At 41.1% G+C, this 9,067-nt stretch overlaps 1 protein-coding gene across 1 annotated transcript; it reads left to right on the top strand.

The window, feature by feature from the left end:
* Positions 1 to 3,796: 3,796 nt before the first annotated feature.
* LOC123994024 (SLIT and NTRK-like protein 4) lies at positions 3,797 to 8,802 on the top strand. The gene is made up of 2 exons (XM_046296503.1): positions 3,797 to 4,549; positions 5,114 to 8,802. Exons 1-2 carry the CDS (start codon positions 4,457 to 4,459, stop codon positions 7,562 to 7,564), a joined length of 2,544 nt encoding a protein of 847 aa, XP_046152459.1. The 5' UTR covers positions 3,797 to 4,456; the 3' UTR covers positions 7,565 to 8,802.
* The last annotated feature ends 265 nt before the right edge of the window (positions 8,803 to 9,067 follow it).

Genomic DNA, 9,067 nt, shown 5'->3' with positions numbered 1-9,067 from the left:
TTTTTTTGCCTTGCCAGCTCGGGGATTCAAACCAGCATCCTTTTGGTTACTGGCCCAAAGCTCTAACCACTAGGCTACCTGCCACTCCAATATTACCAGGGGCCAGCGGGCAGTCATCCTCCTGCAGCTGTACGCTCCAATCACCTTGTCAAGGTTGTCCATGCCTCCTTTGTTGTGGTTGTAGTCCAGGATGATGGCTGGCGTCCTGTCCTCACGATCACTGATCTCAACCGCTTTGTGCAGTGTGCTCAGGAGGACCACATTCTTGTTCCTCTTTGAGAGATAAGAAACTAGAGTGGTGGTGGGGTTGAAGGCAAACTTTTATGAGAAGGCCTCTCGCCCCCTTGTTGTGAGGAGTGCAGGGTGGAGCTCAGGCTTGTTCTTTCTAACTGTGCCAACCATGGTGCTCTTCCTCTTCAGGAGCTGCTGGCTGAGTTCATCAGAGGTGAAGAAATTGTCACATGTGATATTGTGACCACTCAGTCCATCTGTCACATCAAGCACAACCAGCATCCCCTGGTTCATCTCTGGGCCTCCACAGGTCGGCTTTCCTGTGTAGACTTGCATCTTCCAAGCATAGCTGGATTGTGCATCACAGGCCACCCATGTTTTGATGCCAAACTTTGCATAAGCATGAGTCTGACCCATGTAAAGGGTACCTGCAAGCATCAGTCCGTTTATTCCTGTACATATCATTAATGATATGCATATCTAATCAAGCTTGGTGTCCTCAGATAACATTTTTAAAAGGATTGAAATAACAATCTCCATCCCTTCCCGGGCATGGTCATTTAATATCTGTCCCCATCACCTATCCCTCTGTGTGGGTTATAAATAGACATCTGTTTAGCATGTCAAAGAGAGAGGCTGGAGAAAGAGAAAAAGTAGAAGAAAATGAACGTGACCCCCTGTACTCCAAGAGCAAATACTGTCACTCTGCTGAACACAATACTTTCTGACACAGCCTAGTTCTACCTGCCTACCTACAGAGAATTACCTTAACACAACAGCTGCACTACACACATTCCGTCAAGGCCATGCTGCTGTTACTTCATACCCTGTTGAAGAGGAAAGATATTAACAAATGTGTCTGCAACCAAAGGCGTCATGACTCATGCACATAGGGCACGTCCCCCCCTCAGATTTGTCTTGTAAATTAAAAAATAAAATACAAATATTGTTTGTTTTTAAATTATCTGTAATACTACTAGCCGCTTAGCAGTTTAATAAAGTTGGCTCCAGCTATCCCAGATAAGTTTCCAATCTCCCAACCTCATAACTAGCTACCAAGAAGCAATTTCAGGCTATCAAGTTAGAGCAGCGAGCCTTTCTAAGTATCTTAGCTGGTATGTCCCCTGGCAAGGTTGGTAGACATTAGAAAAGCAAGCAATAACTAAATGTACTGAATAAAACTCATATACCTTTGACTTTTTTACACAGATTTTATCAGTGCTGGAGAGAAGCATATATAGTTTCATAAAAAAAATAACCACCAGCCAGGAGGATACAGACAGCTCAAGAGTTATGCTTACTGTAGAAATGCAGGAAAATATACATATTTTTTACTTTTAATTAAGCATAATGATGGCTCTAGATTGCAGGAAAAAAACGGTTTCATCTGTTAGAACAATATGGACGGGGGGAGTAGCCCCCCTACGGCAGCCCCAAAGCCAACCTCACGTACGTTGTCCTCCTCAGATTTTCGGGTGCATGACGCCCCTGTCTGAAATAACAGAGTACATTCCATGCCTCAAAATGGGAGACTTCGAGAATGTGATGTTAAATAAATAAAGAGGTATGAAATACTGTTGATTTAAGCATAACTGGTATGCAAGCAATTACTTTCCTTCCACATGCATCTGTTCTGGAAATGTCCAGCCGTCAAAAGATTCTGGACTGAGGTAGTTTATATGTTGAATGTATCTATCCATTGTTTCCTGTAGGGTGGGTAATATCCAACCTAGAACCACGCAAAACATCAATGCTCTGGCCCACCTATCAGTCAAACGGACAATATTTATGAGTTGGAAAGGTGAATGGAGGTGTTTTCCAGACGGAGTTTTAATGATTGTTCACGCTTGCAGTTTTACGGCAAGTCTGATTTATAAGGACAGTCGCTGTTCTCCTTGGCATATGCCAAGTTTATAAATCTCAATGTTTTTGTATGTGAATAGACTCTTCATAAATGGTGCACTCAGAAATGTTGTGTGACATTTACAGAACGTTATAAATAAGACCCCTGGGCTGTCTGGTGGGGCATGGTCCTTCCTGTCCTTAGAAAATCCTTTTGGGCCGGGGGGCGGGGGCTTCGCCCTGCCAGCGAGTCGGAGCCGTTGGGGAGCGAGCGCACCCACTGATGAGAGCATCCGTTTGTATTGAGACATCTTAGCTCAATTGTTTTGTGCAGAAAATAACGAACAATGGCTTTGTCCCCCAATGTTTTTTTAATGATTTAGCTAAATCATTTTAGGAGGCATCTGCGGGCTGTACACCAGGCAAAATATGATCTATTATATTTACAAGATGGTCGACTTACCGCTCTCACAATAGAAATACATGTCCACAAAGGTGAAAGGCAGGCGGGAAGAGGCGATATTCTATGCAATTATGTTTTGTAGAAAACATATCAATACACTCGTAACAACCTAAGCATTATGAAACTTCTATTCAATCAAATAAGTCTCACCTATCAAAATAGCAATTCACTTTTATCTTGACCAAATTCTACACTCATTGCCCCTATCCTTAATCTGTGCAGACAGATTTTGGGCGGAGTCAGCCATTCTTGCATCACCTCTTCCTCTTTGACCAAGTTTATAAAGTGGGTGAAAATTGATTTCAGCCAGAAGAGGGCGCTACCTTTTATTTCTGCATGCGTGAGAAATATCTCCAACCATACAGTAACATCCTGCCCTTGACTTGGGTTCACTCGCTTGAACAACCCGTACCACCTAACCTCATATCAAAACTAACTTAGATGGGAAAAAATTGTTTACATTTACATTTTTTTTTACAATAGCATACTTTCACTATTACTGTGTCATCCTGAATTTTCCAATTGTTTCTGTCTTTATTGTTCCTCCTCATATTCTACAAAAAAAGCTTTTAGTGATTTGTCACTGTGCCATTGAAACGTAGGAAGAGCTATTTGCGTTTCACACATTTAGAGCTATTCACATTGTCTATTTGAACAAACAGGTAAAGTCTAGGCTACCATTGAGTGGTGTCTATTTTTGGTGTCACGTGAGGGAGTGCGCACCTGTTGTCTGAAAACCAAAGTGAGGCTGAACGGCAGTTAGCATCTAATGGCAAATCCATGCATACTACTCAAAACAAATTTCAGAGGTATTGTTTTTTTTTTACTTCATTGAGCAATGCTGGCTTTGCTTTGACTGCAGTCCACCTTGAATAAGAGTCCCCATTAGAATGCCGCTCACGTTCTGCGCCATTTTAAAAACACTCCAATCATAAAAGAGAATGCCAGGTGCCATGCCCTCTTGAATTGTCAGGTAGGCCTACCTTACATTTACATTCAACCATTAGGCTATATAGCACAATGCGATATGGGTAATGATCATAATAAGGATAAGAAACACAATTACACAAATCTTTTAAATGACTATGTATCTACTTCATAAAATATACATTTCAAGGCCTGAAGTTCCCCGTGTGGTCTATGAGACCCCATCTTCTCACTCATCTCTCTCCCTGCATCTCTTTTCGCCCCCTCCCCTACTCCCCCATTCTCTCTACATCTCTGCATTCTCTCCTCCCACAAGTCGTGTGGGAAGCTCAATGCAGCTGTAAAGCAGCATACCAATGACACAGGCAGGTATCTTCACCACTTATCCGGATCCCTGATAACTGTTTTATCAGTAGTTTATTTGAACATAGTTTATTGATTTGGTGGAATATTGCCCGCATCTGACTAAACTGAATGATACATTTTTCGCGACAGTCGCTGTTCTGCTTTTTTCCCGAATATCAGTGTGTTTTTTCCCCTCATTTTCTTTGCCTTGGTGTAAAGACTGGCTGAACCTCAGACATCACTGGTAGGTAGCCCTGTGAACTACATGATTCGAAAAGAGACGAGATGTAATATTTTTTGAGGTGAGTAAACCCGCGCATGATATATTTCGGTTTATCGAGTGGGTAGCCTATTGCTGTTTTGTTTTTGCCTGAACTATTCAATCCAACTTCCGCGAGCATCTCTATGGACTGGGGTTGTTGAAGCAGCACAATTCGTTTCCTTCTCCTCTCTCATGAACTGGAAAGCATGCTGAAGTTGCTTTGCAGTCACTTCAGCTGCTTGCCTTCAGTCCCTTCTGTCTGAACGCAGAGGTGGGCACCTTGTCTTTAGTTCATTCCGCACTGAAATGCTTCATGGATATACAGGAACACTGGGGACCCTACGAGAAAAATAATGTTTTAAACAAGTGGAGTCTGTCAAGAAGAGATGCATAGGCTGAAATCTGAGCCCACTGCGATTCTGACGTCTGAATGGGAGAAATGTCTGTCTATCAAGAAACCACATTTACAAACGCTTAAGGTAAGAAAGACAACGTTTTTTTATACATGGTTGGAAAGATTTAATATCCATTCTTTACATTGTTTATTATAATATGGTTTGATCTCTTTTGGGGCAGAGGCTTCATGGGATGTTTTAGCCCATAATATGTCACCATACAGTAGGGTGCAGTAGCCTATATATTTTCTCCTCTTTTTGTTGAATAACCTGGTATATGCCCACACAATTGGCCCACTTGCTATATAGAATGATTTATTCCTCTGGTGATTTTATGTTTGGTAACATCAGAAGGAGATGATGATTATAAGGCTGATCGGGCAATTATTATTAGTCTATTATTAGGTTATTATTATTAATATGAGAGAAAGTCATATTTTTTCAGGATAAAATAGTACTTGGTAGCTGTATTGCTAAAGAGAAATGGGTTGATTTGTGTACATTAATGTAGCCTGATGTGTAGCCAAAGCATTACTAGCATCAGCAGTAGGCCATTAACTACCCATTTATGAAATACTGTTTGTATGTATAGTACAAATTTGTGTTTTGATTGTTTGTTTGTTTGTTTGTTTGTTTTTCCTCTCAAAGGTTACTAAATGGTTTTCTGGGGGATTTATAAAAGGCAAAATGCTGCTTCTAGTTCTTTTGGCCTTTTCCGTATCGAATACGTTTTCTGACTTGGATTCTGACCTCTCAGCGGAGACTTGCAGCGCCTGTTCTTGCATGTCCATCGAGAACGTCCTCTATGTAAACTGTGAGAAAATAACGGTGTACAGACCTACTCAGCTGCTGCCCCCGGTCTCTAGCCTCTATCATTTGAATTTCCAAAATAACCTATTGATCATCCTTTACCCCAATTCCTTTCTCAATTTCACACACGCAGTCTCTCTTCAACTGGGAAACAACAAATTACAGAACATCGAGGGAGGGGCCTTTTATGGCCTTAGTTCATTGAAACAGCTGCACTTAAATAACAATGAATTAAAAGTGCTCCGAGCTGACACTTTCTATGGGATCGAAAACTTGGAATACCTCCAGGCTGACTACAATTTGATTAAGTATATTGAAAAAGGATCATTCAACAAATTGCATAGGCTGAAAGTCCTCATCCTAAATGACAATCTCGTCCAGATCCTTCCTGATAATATTTTTCGCTTTGCCTCCCTTACACATTTGGATATAAGAGGAAACAGGATACAGAAGCTACCATATCTTGGAGTTTTGGAACACATTGGACGTATAGTGGAATTGCAGCTAGATGACAACCCATGGAATTGCACTTGTGATTTGTTACCCTTGAAAGCTTGGTTGGAGAACATGCCCTATAACATTTTTATTGGGGAGGCTATATGTGAAACCCCTAGTGACCTGTATGGACGCCTGTTGAAAGAAACAAACAAACAGGAACTGTGTCCCATGGGAACAGGTAGTGACTTTGACGTAAGGATGCCCCCTTCACAGCCAGATAATGGCCACACAACAACCGACACTGCACCCACTACGATACCCCCCATCACAACAAACCCATCTAAAATGTATGGTAACGGGATTGTTGGTTTACCTGGTTTGAATAACCATATTCCAATTATGTCCTATCAAACAAGAACCCCACCTCTCTCCTGCCCACAGCCTTGCACATGCAAAGCTCATCCCTCAGACTTTGGCATTGGTGTGAGTTGCCAAGAGAGAAGTATACACAATCTAGCAGATCTCATTCCCAAACCACCAAATGCCAAGAAGCTACACCTGAGTGGTAATTATATACAAGATATCAGTCCAGTTGATTTCCAAGGCTTTGAGGGTTTAGATTTATTACATCTGGGCAGCAATCAAATAGTCACAGTTCAAAAAGGTGTCTTTGCAAATCTAACCAACCTCCGTAGGCTTTATCTCAATGGAAACCAACTAGAGCAGCTGCATCCTGAGATGTTCCTTGGGCTCAGTAACCTCCAATACTTGTACTTGGAATACAATGCCATAAAAGAGGTGTTAGCAGAGACCTTTGACTCCATGCCAAATCTGCAGTTGTTGTATCTGAACAATAATGTGCTAAGGAGCCTCCCTGCCTATATCTTTGCTAGGGTTTCCTTGGCTAGGCTAAATCTTAAGAACAACCATTTCATGACTCTGCCTGTGAGTGGCGTCCTTGACCAGCTGAGGTCTCTCACTCAGATTGATCTGGAAGGCAATCCATGGGAATGCTCCTGTGATTTAGTGGCTCTGAAACTTTGGCTGGAGAAGCTGAATGATGGAGTGGCTGCAAAGGAGATCAAATGCGCATCCCCAGTGCAGTTTTCCAATATAGAGTTAAGGCTGCTGAAAAATGAGATCCTATGCCCCAAACTCATAGCTAGGTCCCCTTTCATCCTGACCAGTGCTATTCCGGTGGTGAACTCCTTGTCCCCAGCAGGGGTGGGCAAAGCCCCTCCGGGAGGTCCAGTTCCCCTATCCATCATGATCCTCAGTATCCTGGTGGTGCTCATCCTCACAGTATTTGTTGCTTTCTGCCTCTTGGTGTTTGTGCTTAGGCGCAATAAAAAGCCACCAGGACGCCAGGAGGGCATGGGGAATCAGGAGTGTGGCTCCATGCAACTCGCGCTCAGAAGACACAACAAATCCTGCAAGAAAGATGACCTGGGAGGGGAGACATTCATCCCCCAAACTATCGAGCATATGAGCAAGAGCCACACCTGTTCGATTAGAGACTCTGAGTCAGGCTTTAGATTTGCTGACTCACAGAGACAGAAAATAATAATGCGCAACAGCACTGACCAAGACAAGGACTCACTGTCCCCCCTGGATCCCCGAAATAAGAGACTGAGCACCATTGATGAGCTGGATGAGTTTCTGCCGAGAGAATCCAACATGTTCATTCAAAACTTTTTAGACAGCAAAAGGCTGGATTTCAACAGTATAGGGGTGAGTGGGTTTGAGATCCGTTACCCAGAGAAACCACATGACAAAAATATGAAAAAGTCACTAATAGGGGGAAACCATAGTAAGATAGTAGTGGAACAAAGGAAAAAACGAGTATTATGAACTTCAAGCAAAACTTCAAGGTACACCTGACTACCTTCAAGTTCTGGAGGAACAGACTCAAATGAGTAAAATGTAGGCTATGTATCCACTCAACCCCCCCCCCTCCCCCAATTACAAAAGTGCCTTGTGGAAAACCTTAATGACCAATGGATAAACTGGACAGCTGGCTCCAGTCAGTTAACCATATTTCATGGGAATCAGTGGCTCTCTTGCAAATACAGACTTTCCCCCTGATGTGATGATGCCATTATAATATGGATGAATAACACATCATACCACAAGACATCCTTAAGAGACAATTGTAGTATTTTGCTGCTTCTGAAATTGGTACTTTTTTTTTCAACCAAATCATTGAGTCACGGAAACAATGTTGAGTGTTACTCATATTGACCCTTCCACAGTGTTTTTGTGGAAATATCAAATCAGTATTTTGGATGAAATAACTAACTATCAGAAATTGTGACTTTGCAGTTCTCCTGGGAATATAACCTTGTTGGGATCCCCCCATTTACAGACACTTACGATCTGCCTGGATTATAACTGATCACTGCTGGTCGCTGCTGGGGCCCTGATGCCTTGTTTTCACTATGAAAAGGCGCTTACAAACCGAATAGCAGATATGGAATGATTCTGTTACTTTTTTTGTGTAAAGAGCCATGTTAATAGGGTTTGAATTAAATGTGGTTCCTCTTGATATTTTTGGGTATGGCACATGTCTGTATTTTTTTAGGCCCAAGAAAACAGCTGCTTGCCATGTAAGCGTACCTGGATTTATTTTGTAAGTCTGCATTATTTGTATCTGTGAGACAGTTTGTAAATTACAACAGAAGACAAAACAACTATACCGATTTAAAAAAATATATAATAAATAAAAAACACTAATATATGATTGATGACCCCTGTCAACTGTCAATTGGTAGAGCATTTAACTACATAATTTATTTATTTTTCAACGCAGTATTATTTAAAGATTATTGGTACTATTTAAAAGTGAAATGGACATGTAGAATACTTGAGCCACAAAATATTTATCAGTCTAAATCTTTCTGTTTTCTGAGTTTCTTCAAGACGTCTACTGATGGCCTGAATGAAAGGGGAATAGTGATGATGTTGCACGAACTGAGGTCTAAAATAGTATTTGAAGTTTAACAAATTCCTTATTCTTATATACCACAGTATCTTGTCAAATGTTTGTTATTAACATTATGCAACCAAAATAAATGTACATTAAAGTGAAACGATTCTGGATTGTTTGACTGTGTACCCTGGGAACGGAATAGAAAGCAGAGAAGGGTAGTGTATGAGATGAGTTCAATTTAACTTTGGAAGACAATTGTGTTGCTAAGAATTTGCTTTATATAGCTAACTGATCTGGACAGAATCACATCAAACACCATGTGCAATATTAATATGCTCAATCATAATAGCTTAAATCTTTTATCTTATTTATTAGTTCAAGGTTATATTGTGGAGACATTTTATGTTATTTCAAATGATTTTATT

This window comes from Oncorhynchus gorbuscha, linkage group LG13 (genome assembly GCF_021184085.1).
Source record: "Oncorhynchus gorbuscha isolate QuinsamMale2020 ecotype Even-year linkage group LG13, OgorEven_v1.0, whole genome shotgun sequence".
Classification (NCBI taxonomy): Eukaryota; Metazoa; Chordata; class Actinopteri; order Salmoniformes; family Salmonidae; genus Oncorhynchus; species Oncorhynchus gorbuscha.
This window is presented reverse-complemented; position numbering and strand designations above follow the sequence as displayed.

What these genes read in the sequence shown, in the direction of transcription:
- LOC123994024 (XM_046296503.1), top strand. Translation starts at nt 4,457, where the DNA reads ATGCATAGGCTGAAATCTGAGCCCACTGCGATTCTGACGTCTGAATGG. An exon ending in CACATTTACAAACGCTTAAG is followed by an intron (nt 4,550 to 5,113) that starts GTAAGAAAGACA and finishes TTCCTCTCAAAG; the next exon opens with GTTACTAAATGGTTTTCTGG.